Source organism: Mandrillus leucophaeus, unplaced genomic scaffold, assembly GCF_000951045.1.
Source record: "Mandrillus leucophaeus isolate KB7577 unplaced genomic scaffold, Mleu.le_1.0 Scaffold291, whole genome shotgun sequence".
In the NCBI taxonomy this organism is placed as follows: Eukaryota; Metazoa; Chordata; class Mammalia; order Primates; family Cercopithecidae; genus Mandrillus; species Mandrillus leucophaeus.
Genome location: NW_012103043.1, coordinates 1,811,362 through 1,830,108, shown reverse-complemented (window position 1 = coordinate 1,830,108; position 18,747 = coordinate 1,811,362). Strand labels below are relative to the sequence as shown.

General features: G+C 47.8%; 1 protein-coding gene across 6 annotated transcripts in view; it reads right to left on the bottom strand.

Moving 5' to 3' along the window:
* Positions 1–18,747, bottom strand: part of MED15 (mediator complex subunit 15) — an 85,494-nt gene that overhangs the window by 27,771 nt on the left and 38,976 nt on the right. For 5 of the 6 annotated variants that reach the window (XM_011986062.1, XM_011986063.1, XM_011986065.1 and 2 more), the window contains exons 3-5: positions 9,442–9,493; positions 7,758–7,787; positions 5,780–5,992 (exon numbers count right to left, since the gene is read on the bottom strand). In XM_011986062.1, coding sequence (XP_011841452.1) covers positions 5,780–5,992; positions 7,758–7,787; positions 9,442–9,493 — 295 coding nt within the window. The remainder of the gene's footprint in view (positions 1–5,779; positions 5,993–7,757; positions 7,788–9,441; positions 9,494–18,747) is intronic. The other variant, XM_011986067.1, reaches the window with a different exon arrangement.

Sequence of the window (18,747 nt, the reverse complement as noted above, 5' to 3'; positions counted from 1 at the left end):
GGGTGGATCACCTGAGGTCAGGAGTTCAAGACCAGCCTGGCCAACATGGTGAAACCCCGTCTCTACTAAAAATACAAAAATTAGCCAGGTGTGGTGTCTGTGCCACTGAGCTTCAGCCTGGCTGCAGAGTGAGATCTTGTCTCAAAGAAAAAAAAAAAAAAAAAAAAAAAAAAGAAAACACAATAATAGTATCCACTCCACACACTGGACTAAGAATTAAATAATCTATTATGTAAGTAAAACACTCAAAATAGTGCCTGGGGTTGGGTGCTGTGGCTCATGCCCATAATCTCAGCACTTTGCACAGCCGAGGCAGCAGATCGCCTGAGACCAGAAATTCAAGACCAGCCTGGGCAACATGAAGAGACCCTAGGTCTATAAATAATAATAATAATAGGCCGGGCATGGTGGCTCACACCTGTAATCCCAGCACTTTGGGATGCCAAGGTGGGCAGATCATGAGGTCAGGAGATCGAGACCAACTGGCCAACATGGTGAAACCCTGTCTCTACTAAAAATACAAAAATTATCTGGGCGTGGTGGCGCGAGCCTGTTGTCCCAGCTAATTGGGAGGCTGAGGCAGGAGAATCGCTTGAACCTAGGAAGTGGAGGTTGCAGTGGGCTGAGATTGTGCCATTGCACTCCAGTATGGTGACAGAGTGAGATTCCATCTCAAAAAAAAAACCAATAAAATAAAATAAATAAAATAGTGCTTGGAATGTGGCAAGTCTGTATGGAAGCTAGCTTGACTGTTTTATTTTACAGAGGTAAATTTTTATTTACACCAGGGATTTTCAACCTTTTCGCTACACTACTGACACTTGACCCAGATGATTCTATGTTGTGGGGTGCTGGCCCGTATTTGTAAGATGGTTAGCAGCATCTCTGACTTCCACCCGTTATGCACCAGCAGCACCCCCACAGTAGTGACATCCCAAAATGTCTCCGGACATTGTCAAATATCCCCTGTGGTGGAACATCACCCAGGGTAGGAATCACTGGTTTAGATTTACACACATTTACTATCACCTACGCTCAACGTTTCTTTTCCCATTTTATATCTTGCATCACCTGAGAGGGAAGAGGAGAGGATAAACAAAAGAATATATCTAAGAGTGCAAAAGGCTTACTGGAAAAAGGAGAAAAAAGGATATATCCTTCAGAAAATCTTTTACTGAAAGTTTCTAAGGCTAGGTTTATCTAAAAATGGCTTGCTTTCCACATCCTTGAGTCTTGCTGGCATACAAATGTGACTGGCAGCTCTATTCTCAGTGCTTTAACAATATTCTATTATCTTTCTGACTCCACTGCTGAGTGTACTCCTTGCTCCTTTGCAGGAACTGACTATTTCTAAGATATTCCTCTGGCCTTTGGTGCTCCGCAGTCTCACATCAAATGAGATGGCTAACTAGGTTGGGGCTAGATGGGCTTTTCTCAGTAGTTATCCCCTCACATATTGTTTTCTTCCATTCTCTCCATTTGATCCTTTTGGGGCTTTGCTTGGATGCCAATTCAGATTTCTGATCTTATCTTCATTTCTTACCCCTGCTTTCATATTTTCCATGTGCTCTTCTCTGTGCTATATTCTAGGTAATTTCTTCAAATGTAGCTTCTATTACACAAATTCTTTCTTCAGCTGTATCTAATGTGCTGTTTATCCACCCACTTCCTTTGTTCAAAAATTATACTGCTAATTTCTACAGCTTTCATTTGGTTCCATTTCAAATCTGCTTCATCGCTCCTGATGATGCTTTTTCATTTGAATTTCTGCTTTTTCTTTTCTTTTTTGTTTTCTATTTTTTCAGAGATGGTGTCTCGCTCTATCCCCCAGGCTGGAGTACAGTAGTGAAATCATAGTTCACCATAGCCTCAAACTCCTGGCCTCAAGCAAATCCTCCTGCCTTAGCCTTCCGAGTAGCCAGGAGTGTAGTTATGTGCCACTGTGCCCGGCTCTCCACTTTATTTCTTTATACATCCCATGGCCCATATCTAACAGTTCCTGAATGTGTGGTCACTGCGCATGCCTACATGTGTCTATTATTTCTGTTCGCCTTCATGGTGTCTCTCCTTCCCTTCATGGCTGGTGATCTCTGTATGCTGATTGCTTGACCTTAATGAACGACTGTCACAGGTCTTACACTGGGGACATGTTCCTCCAATCTGCACCTGCTTCTGGGGGACCTGGGGGGTGACCACAGGACCCAGCACAAACCCTGGCTGACTAGAGGAATCCCAAGCTTACTTTCCCCCACTCTGCAGCAGCTGAGGCTCAGGAGGACAAAGCCTCCCCAACTGCTGCAGGCCAGCAATCCAAAGTGCACCCTAACCAGGACCTAGTTATCCAGGAGGAGGACATGTCCTCAGCACCCAGTCCGTCACACAGCTGGCAGCAGAAATTATTTTTAAAGTCAGCTTCACATGCACGTGATATAAAACTCATTGAGAAACAGAAATGCACAGCGTGAAAAACTTTGCTTCCAACTCTGTACTGCAGCCCCAGCCATAGGAACAACCAGCAGTTTCAGCCTTTTCAGACTAACCTGGGTCACCTGAAAACTACCACAATGTCCCCTGGCCTACCCTTTGAGAGTCCCTGGCAAAACCTCTGCCCCAGGCTCTGCCCTCTTGGTGGCACCAGATGAAGATCTGAAAGGGCCTTAATCATGCAGTAGTCTTTGGGAAAGGTATCAGGAAGGGATATTAAATGCCCATCAGGCAACACCACTAGTTTCAGGGAGACCAGGGAGGCAAGTGGTAAAGGGCAGGGAGATATGGTCTCTGACAAAGGTGGTAACAAGATCCTGAAGTACAGAATCCACTGTAACTTTTTTTTTTTTCTTTTGAGATGGAGTTTCCCTCTGTTGCCCAGGCTGGAGTGTAGTGGTGCGATCTCGGCTCACTGCAAGCTCCGCCTCCCAGGTTCACGCCATTCTCCTGCCTCAGTCTCCCGAGTATCTGGGACTACAGGCGCCCGCCCACCATGCCCGGATGATTTTTTGTATTTTTAGTAGATATGGGGTCTCACCATGTTAACCAGGATGGTCTTGATCTCCTGACCTCGCGATCCGCCCACCTTGGCCTCCCAGTGTTGGGATTACAGGCATGAGTCACCGTGCCTGGCCCCCACTGTAACTTTCAACTAGTGCCACACACAGAAGACCAGGCCCCTTGGAAGCTAAAAACAGGATGTGGGCCAAGGTCATACTGGGGAGGGCAAGGGCAGGATATCAAGCTTCACCACTGAACTTCTGACAAAACTGGTTTAAGACAAAGTCTCTGGAGTGGGATGACAAGGCAACTCATGTGAGCATTCTAAACTCAAATACATTTAAAAACAATTTATTATCAAATATAAGCTCATGATTAAAAAAAAAAAATGCACCCAGTACACAAGAGTAGAACATGACAAGGAATTTGAGCCAGTACTTCCGTGGGTCCTCCCTAAACCCAGCTGGCGTACGTATCTGATGTGCTAAGAGTGAGGTGATGAGAGCTTGGGACGAAGAACCAGGCAGATTGTTCTAGGACGAGGAAACCAGCATGTACTGAGAGTTAGACGACACGAAGTAAGAGGAGAATTAAGGTATGAGAAGGGAAGGTGGCTCGGGATGGAGGAAGACTCCAGAGCAGGAGTGGGTAGAAATGAGCATGCCTATGGCCTCAAAGAATAGGAAACCTGACACAGGATGGGGTAGGAGCATGAGGATGGTGTCAGGCAGCAGCTTTGATCCCGGCTCTTGGCCTGGGGTGTGACTCCAGCTCTCATTAGCAGCTGGACAAAGCAGAGGGGGTGATGCTGCCCTCTTCATAGGGTTATCATGAGGGATGTGTGATAAAAATACACTGAAGCACCAAAGCCTGTACAAAGATATCCACAGCAGCTTTGTTTGCATAATAGTAGCCAAAAGCAGGAAACAACCCAATGTCCTTCATGGGTGAATGAATAAACTGTGGAAAATCCGTTCCATGGAATATTACTTAGTGATGAAAAGGAATGAACTACTGATAAAACCTGGGTGGATCTCAAAGATCTCAGACTAAATTTAAAAAGCCAATCTCAGAAAGTCACATATGGTATGATTCCATTTATACAACATTCACAAAAGGACAGAACTACAGAGACACACGACAGATCAGCAATTGTCAGGGCTTAGGGCTGCAGGGAGGGTGTGATCTCTGAAAGATAACACAAGAGAGCTGGTTGGTGGTAATGGAACGGCTCTGCATGCCAACTGTGGTGATGGCTACTTGATTTGACATGTGGTAAAATCTCACAGACCTACACATACACATATATGCAGCCCAAGAATGAGTGTAAAAAACTGATGAAGTTGGCTGGGCATGATGGCTCACGCCTGTAATCCCAGCACTTTGGGAGGCTCAGGAGGGAGGATCACTTGAGGTCAGCAGTTTGAGACCAGCCTGGCCAACATGGTGAAACCCCATCTCTACTAAAAATACAAAATTAGCTGGGCATGGTGGCAGGCACCGGTAGTCCCAGGTAGTCAGGAGGTTGAGGCAAGAGAATTGCTTGAACCCAGGAGGCAGAAGTTGCAGTGAGCTGAGATCACGCCACTTCACTCCAGCCTGGGCAACAAGAGTGAAACTCTGTCTCAAAATAAAAAAAAAAAAAAAAAATGAAGTCCAAGTTAAGTCTCTAACTGAGGTGATTACACTGCCTCAACATTAATTTCTTGGTTTTGACCATGTTCTGTGTAAGATATTGTTATTGGGGAGCGCTGGGTAGAGGGCATGTTGGAACTCTCTGTGCTATTCTACAACTTCCTGTGACTCCTAAACTATTTTAAAAATAAAAAGTTATATGAAAGGGAAAAAAACACTAAAGGACTTTGCAGTGGGCACAGCACACTCCAAGAAATGTTGATGGGACTCGAAGATACATCAACATAGGTCCTGAGGGTGGGCGTGGTGGTTCACGCCTGTAATCCCAACACTTTGGGAGGCCAAGGTGGGCGATCACTTGAGCCCAGGAGTTCAAGATAAGCCTGGGCAACATGGTGAAGTCCCATCCCCACATAAAATACAAAATATTAGCCGGGCGCGGTGCTGTGAGCCTGTAGTCCCAGCTACTTGGGAGGCTGTGGTGTGAGGGTCACCTGAGTCCAGGATGTCGAGGCTGCAGTGAGCCGTGATTGTGCCACTGCACTCCAGCGTGGCCCACAGAGCAAGACCCCATCTCAAAAGACAGTCCTGGAAAGAAGAGGGAGGTTCTTTACCTCCCCTTGAGAGCAGCTTTGGTTCACCTGTAACACCTGATCACAGCCCAGTTCCCCACCAGGGCAGCCGTGTGGAGAGGACATAGAGTCTCCTTCACAGAAAGGAAGTCAGAAGATAATACGGCTGCAAGCCACACCCAGGGTGACCAAGTGGCAAGGGCACCACTAGAAGAGATGGTGCCCAGAGCTCGGGCAGACAGTGGAGTTGTGGGTGCTGGCACTCAGCCCTGCCTCGTGGCTGAGAACTCCCTGAAACACACTGTATCTATCTCAGCCACAAAACACAAACCTTTGGCTGGAGTCTCTGGCCATCCCCACCCTCCTGCCCAGGGCTAGGAGGAGGGCCCAGGATCACTTAACCCTTCTGGGAGCTCAAAGAAGATTGGAAGCCACATACAACAAAGATTAAAAAAAAAAAGAAAAAAAAAAAAGGCGATTTGGAGCTTCTCCATGCTTTTCTTGATACCATCATAAGCACAGGAATAAAATGTGTTATCGTTTGCAAGGAAAGTGGCAAATCCTCCAGGAAGTGTGGTACTCACTCTGTGGAGTTGCCGTAGACACGACAGCCATGCTGTGAGGGGCCATCCCCGAGGTCCCAGGAGGCGGCTGCCCTGAGAGGGACATTGGCTGTCCCATGGCACCAAGGCTACCCATCCCGCCCAGAGACTGTCCCGGGCCCCGAGGAGGCATGCCAATTCCGGCGGCTCCCGCGGCGGGTCCGCCAGTCAGGCTCTGGAGTGCATTCATAGGATCTGTGGGAACACAAGGGCAGAGCTTCTCAGGAAAGGGACTAACGGACTGACCATGGCTCAAATGGCATGAGGCTCACAGAGCATAGATCTCTCCTACCTACAGGCTCAATCCCCTCACAGCCCCAAGCAGTAAGAGACTAGGCTCCTGGAGACTCCCAAATATGAGTGGGTAGGATGCCAGGTGTGTTGGTCATTGCACGACCCATACCTCTAGCCTGGCCTGGTCCAGGGTCCTAATGTTAAGGGACAAATGACCTCTCTGATGTCTGCAGGTGCACTAAAGATGGGCTGAGGCCTTGAGGGCAGGCGGCTACCCCCACCTCTCCTGGCTGTCCAGCCCTCCTGCTGGGTAAGCACACAAAGCACGATGGGCCCTTCTGAGCAAGCAGAAACACAGTGGCCAGGGGATGCTCTCCCAGGGAGGGCACAAGTCCACAGGCACACAGAGCTCCACTCCTACTGTTGCACAGTCCAACTCAGCCTGGGCCCCTGTGTGCAGGGCCACCATGCCAGAACAGCTGAGGGGTGCAGAGGAGGGCTCCACAGAGCACCGAGGAGAAATGTGCCAAGCCCACCAGGTCAGCAGCTCAGTGAGCAATGCCACAACAAAGGACAAGGATGCCGTTGTCACAACAGTGTGGACTTAATAGCAAACAGCTACCCACAGACAGATATGGCCTGGCAGGACCACCATGTCACACAACTGGGTGGTGCCCAGGACCCCATGCTCCAATGCCAAGGGGCCCAGATGTTCTGGCCACATGCCCTTGCTGCTGCTCAGCCCAGCTGGCCAAGAATCCCTGTCCTGGCTAAGAGGTGAGACCCACACGGGCAGAGACAGCTGGCATGTACAGCTCTACTGTCTAGGGCAGGGCAGACAGTGGTGTGCAGCCTGTGAGGCCAGTGCACTCCCTTCCCAATGGCAGAATGCAGTTGGCCAGCCTGGATCTGTTAAACCCCTTCCCTCATAGCTTAGTCAGCAGAGACCAAGGCTGAGTTGACAGAATTCCCCTTATGTGATAAACCCTGAAATTTAAAAATATGGATTTCTAAACTTTTTTTTTTTTTTGAGATGGAGTCTCACTCTGTCACCCAGGTTGGAACGCAGCGGTACAATCTCAGCTCACTACAACCTCCGCCTCCCAGGTTTAAGCGATTCTCATGCCTCAGCCTCCCGAGTAGTTGGGACTACAATGCGTGCCACCACACCCGGCTAATTTTGTATTTTTAATAGAGACGGAGTTTTACCATGTTGGCCAGGCTGGTCTCGAACTCCTGACCTCAAGTGATCTGCCTGCCTCAGCCTCCCAAAGTGTTGGGATTACAGGCATGAGCCACAGCACCCAGCCAGATTTCTAAATTTACAAAGAAACTTTGTAACTTAAAAAAGTGAATTCACAGCATTTTCTCAGAAACGCTGCTACATATTATTACACTGAAAACAGCATAATAATTCTCTACAAGAGAGCTCAACACTGTTGGATAATGTCTTAATAGCTTTGTGAGTGTTTATCTTTTTGCTGGGCAAAGGCAGCATTTGTATGAAACGGGATGGGGAGGATCATATGACTTCACAGTCTGCAGGAAGACGAAGGCTGGAGAGGTCGGGGCACAGCTGGTCAGCCTCCTCCCTCCACAGCTCTCTCCGCAAGTATTCTCCTCTACTGACAGGTTAACCCAGGCACATGAGGCATGCACTATGTCATTCTTGTCACCTCAAATCCAAAGTTGGGAGAAACTTCAACTCAAAAGGGAAAACTCTTACCACTGACGGAAGCTTGAGATTTCTTGTTATCTATATGAAAACACAAACGAAAAAAACCAAAGTAAACAAAGTTTTATATAACCACATATTTCCATGGGTAGGTCAGTTCTGTAGGCATTTGCCCAAGCCTCAATCCCCACGGAGCTCCTAGTACTGCCCGCTACCAGGGGAAGTGTTTCCACTCTTGGCAGCGCTGACCCCACAAGGGACCTGGGAGCAGAGGGTGCAGAGTAGCTCCAGGGTCAACTTGGGGCCTTAGGGAGCTGCCCCCAAGGCTGAAGCACTCTGGGGTTGGGGACTCTGGGCCTACTCTGGCTTTCCTTTTTTCCAGGTCCAGAGTCTCAGCTCAGCCCTAAGAAAACAAGTAACAAGAACACTACAGGAACCCACAGCAGGGCTGGAGTGGTGCTGAGACTTGACACTGCCTCCCTTTGCAGTCTGCTCTGGTGAGGCAGTGTCTCTGTTACCTAGATGAGGAAACTGAGGCTGTCCACGGCCAGCTGGAAGCCAGTCCAGCTGACCCCAGTGCCCAGTGGAGAACTTCTGTAGCAGCCATGGGGCCCCGAGCCTCCTGCTTGGCTGCTCCCCATGACCCCATAAGCCCCACAGGACTGTGTGCACCAGGTGGGACACTGTCCCTGAAAGCAGAACATGGGGAATCTGCCAGCGCATCTGGGCCAGATCATCTGGGCTATTCCTTCTCCTCTTACACATCCCGGCACCTTCCCAACACCACAGAGAAAGTGAAGTTCACCTTGCTGGCCATTCTGGTAAAAAGTTAGTACGGAAAGAAGCAAAACGTACCAGGCTCTGGGGTGCTCAGTGTCTCCCTTTGCCCTAACAACAGACACTGAAGGTACAGCTGCCTGTCCCTAACCCACAGGGGAATAGCAATAGGACTCGCCAAACACGTGCTCCAAGGACAGGCCTATGTCAAGAGAAGCCTGCCTCTGGTGGTTACGCAGCGGCAGTGGGCAGGAGCCGTCGTTGGCTGAAAACACAGAGCAGCTGCTGGCCCCAGTTTCCTTCACAGGCTGTGGCCATCCAGGAACACTTGGTGTCCACATACTTCCAAGTGACACACACAAGCACCAAGACCCGGGCCCTAGGATGTAATGACAACTCACTTCTGCAGAGCTGGGGCCACTGCCTGGTTGATAGAACCACACTGGGCCCTCTGAATCAGAGGAGGCACAACGTGAGGTAAACACGGGGGCCCTCAACACAGCAGGGAGCCAGGGTGCAGACTCAGGAGGTCCTCCTCAGAAGCTTCCAGTCTGGAGGGAACATATGCCTAAGTGTCTCTGGCCTCCAGGGGTCAATAAAATCAACTTTTAGGGAAGAAGAGTTTCTGTTCCAGGGTAAACAGAACTTCCCAGAAGTAAAAACAACAGCCCTAGGAAAAGGGAGATTAAGTGAGCAGTGAAACAGCAACCCCGTTTAGACCACTTTGAGGACAGCATGTCCATGATGCTAGAATCAGCATTTTTGAGGCCAAGGCTCTGGGAGGATGGGGGATCTGGAATCAAATGCAAGGCAGTGAAGAACTTCCCAAAAGGAAGTGAGGTGACACAGACCTTCTGACTCAGGCACCACGGCCTGCCCAGAAAGCTCTGCTGAGGCAGCGTCAGGGCTGACCTCTCACAGAGATCTCAACAACCCAGAAATGTGAAATCTTACTTACGAATGTCTCGAAAATGGATAATGAGCCTGGCCACGAGAGAAAGGTATTCGTCCTAAAAGTAAAAACAGGAAGCAGTTTAATCCCAAATGAAGAAGTGCAGTCATCGGACTCCCCCTTCCCGCCCCCTCGCCTGCTGGCGCCGAGCTGAAGCCCGAAGCCCATTCTGCAAGGCAGACTCAGACACTCGGCCTCTTCTGGAATCCGCCTCTCGGAAAGGAGCCGTCAGTGCTTAGCTAGGCGGGCCAATAACAGGCACAAAGAAACAAGAAGGGGACAGAGAGCCTCCAAGCCACTCCTCTCCCCTGATGGAAAGGCACTCAGCTGAGAGAGCTGTGAGTCATCTTGAGTGCCGTCTTTTTGTCACAAAGGGGACAGGCAGGTTGGGGGGATGAGGCACTAGCCTGAGGGCACAAGGCCTGTCAGAGGCAGCCGTGGGTGGGCCGCTGTGTCTTTGCACTATGTGTACGGAAGGGCTTTCGTTTCTCAGCCCAGCCTGTTGCTGCCTTTTCACTGATGACGCAGTACCTGCTGCAAATCTGGATGGCACTCCCTTGGCTGTGCTTTCCGGGAGAATCTGGGTTCATCTGCATTTATGCAAGGGCAAGGGAGAGGGTGAAGCCCACTCTCAGGTGAGGTGAAGGCTGTTGGCTGCTAAGGCCCGCTATGTGCAGGCTGCTGTGTTTCTGGGATTGCCTGGCAGGGCCTGCCTCCCACCCATTGTCCTCTTTGGCCCCAAGGACACTCACTCGCAGGTGTTTCAGGGAAATCACTGCTGTGAGTTGGTCTTGTGGTCAATACAGGGATGTCTGAGGTAAAGTCTTATTTCAGAGAAGCATCCTTGCCCTCTGCTGAAGTGCCCATCCTTCTGGCAGGGAAGCCTGGAAGGGGCAAAGCCCCGACTCCCTGCCCTGCTCACCCAACCTTCCTCCTGAGTCACTGTGACACTAAGAGTTCATCCACTACACTCATAAGATGGCAGGGCAGAGGGAAGGATGATGAAAAGTGGTCTCAGATGAGGGTAAAAATATAAAGACACTTCCGAAATCTTTATCATCTCACATCTATTTCCAAACTCTACCCTATTTCTTTTTTTCGGCTCGGGGAAATTAGCACAGGACAACATGAAGAGGAAAGGCCCAGGAGAGAGGAGAAGCTGGGATAAGCAGCGAGGCCTGGCCAGAACAAGGGGGCACCAAGGAGGTTCCGGCTGTCCCCATTATTCCTGACAGGAAAGCTGATGTGCATGTGAATGTGGCCCGCAGGCAGTCAGTCCCTGAAGGACAGTGGTATGAGAATGGGGGCAATGGAGGTGTGGGAACCTGAGGACACTCAGGAACAGAAGCGAGGTGGCCAGGTATGAGGGGAGAAGGGCCTCGGGGCCAGCCAGGTCGACATCTCACAGCTCCTAAGGCCCTGGACTATTTCTTAAGTCTGCAATACTTCAAATGAATTTGTTTTCTCCACATCCATAAATGGTAAAACAAGGGGAAGTAGGTTTCAAAAGCAACAAGATACTTCTACTTAGACATAAGACACTTAAACAAGGCTCAGGACCATGTCCCCAAAGCCCTTCTGCATAAAACCAGGGCTGAACAAGACCCACTGCCAGCCCAGCCCCTGGAATGCAGGGGGCAGGCATCGTCACTCTGCAGAGCCCAGCACCACTCCTGACCCACAGCAGGGGGCAGCCACTGCAACCTGCTCCAGTTCCACTACCAGACCAGCATGAGGAGGCTTAGTGGCGAGTGCGGAGGGAGGGGATGCCTGATGTGAGAAACAAGCACAGGAAGCTGTCACACTGCCAGCCAAGGAGCTTTCTTGTGGGCGATGATATTTCCCACATTCCCCCAAACACGGGTTTATCTAGGAATATCCAGGGGCGAACGCAATAGGTCAGCCACAACAGCTCCTTTCTGGGAGAGAAAGGCCTGGATCCAAAACTGTGCCTCTGATCCCCCTGGCTGGGTTCTTTCACTCCTGACTCCTCACCATCCACCCCCAACCCCATCCAGATGGACAGATTATTACGCCCCTTTCTGCTCCAAAGCACACCAACTCCCCTAGAGCTGCTGCAGAAAAAAGGGCTAAAGAGTTAGGAACCTCCCTTATCTTCACTCGATCTGCTCCAGCTCCCCTGCTGGCTATCAAAATATAAGTGTCCAGTTGCACCTGAGGCTGAGTATTACAAACCATAAACAATGAACATCATGACAGTAACAGCTAGCACTTGGCACTTTATGGTGCCAGGCACCGGAGTTAACAATTAACATGCATTATCGCCTTGATTTCTCCCAACCACCCAGAGGCAGGTACTACTAACACATCCAGTTTACAGATAAGAAAATAGAAACGTTAAAAAGCTCCATAGAGGCCAATCGTGGAGGCTCACATCTATTATTCCAACATTTTGGAAAGTCAAGGCAGGAGGGTCCCTTGAGGCCAGGAGTTTAAGACCAGCCTGGGCAACGTAGTAAGACACCATCTCTACAAAACAAACAAACAAACAAACAAACAAACATTACCCTGGTGTGGTGGCACATGCCAGTGGTCCCAGAGTGGGAGGCTGAGGCATTAGCCTGAGAGATCAATGCTGCAATGAACTGTGAACACTCCACTACACTCCAGCTTGGGCGACAGAGTGAGACCCCACCTCAAAAAGTTAAAAGCTTCATAGAATTTCCACATTTGCTTGACATGTGGAAATCTTGCACAAGTGCCTCACAACACATTGTGGAGTGAACACAAGGAAGAAGAAAGGAGAGAAACACACGCTCCATGCCACATACACTGCATGACATACACCTTTTATATAAGACCTAGGGAACCCAAACACACATATTTGCTTAAATCTGCCATGAGAAACACTGGAAAGACACACCAAAATAGAAAACCGACAAACCAGCAAGTATCAGGAACTGGGCTGGAAATGTGCCCTCTCTAAACCCACGGTGTTATGAGTTTTCACTTCAGAAGCACATAAATCTTTTACTATTGAGAAAATAAAGCCAAATCAGGTCAGGCACGGTGGCTCACACCTGTAATCCCAGTACTTTTGGAGGCCAAGATAGGAGGATCACCTGAGGACAGGAGTTCAAGACCAGCCTGGTCAACAAGGTGAAACTCTAGCTCTACTAAAAATACAAAAAAAATTAGCCAGGCATGGTGGCGTATGCCTGTAATCTCAGCTACTTGGGAGGCTGAGGCAGGAGAATTGCTTGAACCCAGGAGGCAGAGGTTGCAGTCAGCCGAGATTACACCACTGCACTCCAGCCTGGGCAACAAGAGCGAAAACTCTGTCTCAAAACAAACAAAAAAAGCAAATCAAAGCCAGGCACAATGGCACAATCCTGTAATCCCAGCTACTTGGAAGGATAAAGTAAAGTAGGAGGATTGCTTGCGCCAGGAGTTCAGGGGCAACTCAGCAAATTTTATTTCTCTAAAAAAAAATATATATATATATATATTGAGATGGGGTCTCACTCTGTTGCCCAGGCTGGAGCGCAGTGCAGTGGGGCGATCACAGCTCACTGCCGTTTCAACCTCATGGGCTCAAGTGAGCCTTCCCACCTCAGTCTCCTGAGCAGCTGGGACCACATGCAAGCGCCACTACACCCAGCTAATTTTTTTTTTTGAGACAGAGTCTCACTCTGTGGCCCAGGCTGGAGTGCAGTGGCACGATCTCAGCTCACTGCAAGCTCCGCCTCCCAGGTGCAAGTTATTCTCCTGTCTCAGCCTCCCAAGCAGCTGGGACTACAGGCGCCCGCCACCACGCCCAGCTAATTTTTTGTATTTTTTAGTAGAGACAGGGGTTTCACCAAGTTAGCCAGGATGGTCTCGATCTCCTGACCTTCTGATCCGCCCACCTTGGCCTCCCAAAGTGCTGGGATTACAGGCGTGAGTCACTGCGACTGGCCAATTTTTTGTATTTTTTGTAGAGACACGGTTTTGCCATGTTGGCCAGGCTTGTCTTTTGCTCAGTCCTCAACCTCCAAAAGTGCTGGGATTACAGGTGTGAGTCACTGTAGCCAACCTGAAATATTTTTCTAAAATGAAAAGTATAGCAAATCAAAAGAAAAAGGTACAATTCCTAAACATTCCAAATAAACTAAAACAAATGAGCTGAATATTAAGTTGGTGGCAGAGTCATATAGGGAAAAGAAATCTTTTGAGAAGCTTTTTAAAAAACTGAAACAAAAAGCAAAACATTCTCAATAAAAGGGATACATTTTAAGGGCAATTAGAACTTCAAGGTAATCTTAAAATTTTAGTCTAGCTTTTGTTATCAGGGGTAATATAAACTGTTTATTCTGAAACGATTTCAAAGTAAAGCAAGCAAGTATGCTAATAATATTAGAAACCAAGATATTCATAGTAACAGAAAAGACACATGTTTAAAATGAAAGAAGTAAAAACCCTATATATAAGGTTAAATTTGAATTAGAAATATTAGTATAAAATTATGGGGTTTTGTTGTTGCTGTTATTTCAAAAACATGTTTTTTCTTAGTTCTGTTCACTAAAAGGCCCAAAGCAATGAACAGAGCAGCGCCCACATAGCACGCTCAAAATGCCACTTTACCGGCAGAAGTCCCCAGGGTTCACTCCCTCGAGGAGCAGCCAATCTGGGTCTAAATGCCAGCAGACTAAGAGAAACTAAACAGGTTGTGTGAGGGCCTCAAGAGACACAGGAGCTCCTGCTAGATGAGGATGGGACCATCTAAGCATCAAAATGAATGACAGCAATGGACCAGAACACCCCAGATACACAGCTCTGAGCTCGAAATGCCACTCAAAGAGAACCCATCTGTGGCCCTTGGGGGGATGCCTTAGACTGGAAAGATCAGAAAAACAGCATTCCTGGAGGTCCTGAACACACAGGGTTTCAAACAATCATCTAGCCCTGGCTGACTTTCTTGACAAAAAAAAACTCCGTGTAATCAATGTGGGAGAAAAGCCAGAACTAGTCTACAATCCCTAATTAAATGATGAAATCATTGGAAAGATAATAGGAACTTTACAAGGGTCAGGCTGTTGTTGCTCTCCAAACCTCCAAACTGTGGTCTTATGGGAATATCAAGATGCCCAGAAATACAAATTAAGGCAATACTTCGGAAATATTTTTGCTAAAAGACCACGGCATCCTCTCTGCTCTTCGATTTAGCACCCAGTTCATAAGAAGGAGGGGGCAGGCAAGATGAATCAGGAGCTTAGGAGACATCAGAGCCCATGGGGAGGGCTGCAGGACAGCTGGGCTGCTCCTTCACCAGGCTGGGAAGGGCCCGAAGGGAAAAAAGACCCTCGTTTGGATCCTGATTCACAGAAGCCAACTATTAGGAAAAAAGCATTGGAACTTGAAAGAGGCCTTTCCACTGATGACAATAGTGACTCCACGTGATTGTCAGGCGGGGCCCTAGCACAGGCCGGTGTGGAGACGCTCAGCAGAGATACAACCCTGAGGGTGGGGATGTGCCCTCCACACTTCAGGAGAGACACAGAGACGGCCAAGGGAAAAGTCACCAAACCACAGCAACTGCTGACTCCGGGTTAGAGGAATATGACACCTCTGTGCTTTCATGTCTCAGAGTTTTCCTAATAGATTTAAAAATACCATCAAATTCCTGAAAGAGTGCTTCCATGATAGTATCCGTAGCCCCATGGGACCTTGGCCCCAGCCCACAGGACATGCCATCAGAAACCAAACAGGGATGAGGCAGCCCCAGCAGTGCCCCCCACCCAAGGAAATCACACAGCCCTGACCTGGCCACGAAGGAAAAACAGACCTGTTATCCATCATTTTCACTCATTCCATTAAAAATATATGACAGGCTGGCTGAGATACCCATTTAAAACATGCCATTCAATGGTTTTGGGTACTACATTCAGAGTTCTGCAGCATTACCAAAATCAATTTTAGAGCATTTTCTTTCTTTCTTTCTTTTTTTTTTGAGGCAGAGTCTCACTCTGTCACCCAGGCTGGAGTGCAGTAGCGCCATCTTAGCTCACTGCAACCTCCACTTCCTGGGTTCAAGTGATTCTCCTGCCTCACCTCCCTAGTAGCTAGGACTACAAGTATGTGCCATCATCCCCAACTGATTTTTGCATTTTTAGTAGAGGCAGGATTTCACCATGTTGTCCAGGCTGGTCTCAAACTCCTGGCCTCAAGTGATCTGCTGGCCTCGGTCTCCAAAGTGTTGGCATTACAGGTGTGGGCCACCATGCCCGGCCTAATTTTAGAACATTTTCATCACTCCAAATGAAAACTCCATTTCTCCTACAGCACGCTTGGCAATCACTAATCAACTTTCTATCTGTGGCAGGCTAAATAATAGTCCTTAAATCAGGTCCTATTCCCTGGAACCTGTAAATACTGCCTTATTTGAGAAAAGGGTCTTTGCAGATGCGATTAAGTTAAAGATCTTGAGATGGAGGGCTATCCTGGATTATGTAGGTGGGCCCTAAGTGCAATTGCATGTATCCTCCTACGAGGGAGGCAGAAGGAAAGTTCACACACACAAAGAAGGCGATGTGAAGATGGAATACAGAGAGAATTTATTTACCTTGTGATGCTGGACTTGAAGACTGGAGTGATACAGCCACAAGCCAAGGAGTACCAGCAGTGACCAAAAGCTAAAAGATGCAAGAAACAGGTTCCTCTCCTATTGCCTCCCTGCTGCCACTGTGATTTTTACCCATGGTAACTGACTTTGAGTTTCTGGCCTTGAAAACTGTGAGATTAAATTTGTTTTTTTTTTTTTTTTTTTTTTTTCCAGATGGAGTCTCGCTCTGTCACCCAGGCTGGAGTGCAGTGGCTCGATCTCGGCTCACTGCAAACTCCACCTCCCAGGTTCAGCCATTCTCCTGCCTCAGCCTCCCAAGTAGCTGGGACTCCAGGTGCCTGCCACCACCCCCAGCTAGTTGTTTTGTATTTTTAGTAGAGATGGGGTTTCACCGTGTTAGCCAGGATGGGCATGATCTCCTGACCTCGTGATCTGCCCGCCTTGGCCTCCCAAAGTGCTGGGTTTATAGGTGTGAGCCACCACGTCCGGCCTAAATTTCTGTTCTTTTAAGCCACCAAGTTTGTAGTAACTTGTTATAGCACCCACAGGAAACATAAATTTTGTTACCAGGAGTGGGGTGCCTAAAAACGTAGCAGTGGCTTTGTAACTCAATGATGAAGGGGTGCTAGTAGAATTATGAGAAGCATGACAGAAAAGGCCTAGGTTTCCTTGAACAGGCTGTGGGGTAGATACGTGGATGTTAAAGACTCTGTCACCCAGACTGCCTTAAAGGAAATGAGGAACTTGATACACAAAGTCTGTGTTATCTTCAAGAATACATACACTATCAAAAACAAAACGTTGGTAGAAGCATGAACATTAAAGGTGATTCTAAAGGCACAAAGGAAACAAGGAACATGTTACTGGAAACCAGAGCAAAGGTGATCTTTGTAATATAACGGCAAAAAGTTTAGCTGGATTGTGTCCTGTAGCTGTGTGGAAGGCAGAATCATAAGCAATAAACTTGCACATTTAGCTGAGCAGACTTCCAATCAAAGCATTCAAGACTCAGCTTGGGCCGGGCGCAGTGACTTATGCCTGTAATCTCAGCACTTTGGGAGGCTGAGGCAGGCAGATCACCTGAGGTCAGGAGTTCAAGACCAGCCTGGCCAACATGGTGAAATCCCGTCTTTACTAAAAATACAAAAATTAGCCAGGCATGGTGGTGGGCACCTGTAATCTCAGTTACTTGGGAGGCTGAGGCAGGAGAATCACTTGAACCTGGGAGGCAGAGGTTGCAATGAGCAGAGATCGCGCTACTGCACTCCAGCCTGGGCGACAGAGTGAGACTCAAAAAAAAAAAAAAGCAACATGAAAGAGATAAATTAAGGGTACAATAAACAAAAAGAATTTTTAAAATACAAAAAAAAAGAGAGAGAGAGAAATTGAGGGAAGAACTGTTAGGCAGAAAGGAATCCACACTTAATGATTTGGGAAATTCTCAGGCTATTTAGATCGGAATAAACCAAAATGCTAAAACTAGGAGATTCACTGTTAGGAAAGTGTGTTCTGTAGAGAATGCCAAGGGTGTGGCATATCTTGCAATTTTTTTCTAGTGCCAAAGAGATTAAACATGGAACTTACGAATCCCCTCAATCATCTCGCAGAAGTAAGGAAACAGAGATGAAATTATCTAGGAAAGATCTGTGGAGAAACCTCATCTAATACTATGAATTCCATCATATATGCAGAAGTTCCACAAGGATTTTGAGAATGTTCTACCAGCAGAAACACTGCCAGCTTGGAGTAGAAAGTTTACAGACTAGACAAAATCAAAGAACTCCCAAAATTTTAGAAGCAGGAATAGGCTGATAAAACTACTCAGCCTCAAAAACGTGCTACCCTTTAAGAAAGTGAGGGCAGAGCCACGGGCTCAGAAGTCAAGAGACAGGAGCCTCCAACTTTATGGTAAACTGTTATGGCAGCCATGGGAAACTAATACACTATTTCTATAGATCTGCCTATTCTCTGGGCATTTTATAAAAACGCAGCATGTCATCCTTTGTGGCTGCTTCATTTCATTCACGTAATGTTTTTAAGCTTCATCCATGTGGTAGCATGTATCAGCCCTTCATTCCTTCATGTGGCCACATGATACCCACTGTATGGCTATTCTACATTCTGTTTATCCATTCATCTGCTGGTAGACATTTGGGTTGTTTCCACTTTTAGCTATTTACGATGTTATAATAATGCTATAAATGTTTGTGTATATGTTTTTGTGTGGACATGCTTTCTTTTCTCTTGGGTATATACCTAGGAGTGAAACTTCTGGGTCGTATGGTAACTCCACATTCAATTTTTTTAGGAACTGTCATACTGTTTTTCACAGCAGCTGTACCATTTCACATTCTCTCTAGCAATGTATGAGAATTCCAATTTCTCCACCAGGCATGGTGGCTCACCCCTGTAGTCCCAGCACTTTGAGGAGGCCAAGATGGGTAGACTACCTGAGGTCAGGAGTTCGAGACCAGCATGGCCAACAGGATGAGACCCTGTCTCTACTAAAAATACAAAAATTAGCCGGGCCTTGGCTGGGCGTGGCAGCTCACACCTGTAATCCCAGCACTTTGGAGGCTTACGCAGGTGGATCATGAAGTCAAGAGATCAAGATCATTCTGGCCAACACGGTGAATCCCCATCTCTACATCTAACAAAAGTTAGCTGGGCATAGTGGCGCGTGCCTGTAGTCCCAGCTACTCGGGAGGCTGAGGCAGGGGAATTGCTTGAACCTCGGAGGCGGAGGTTGC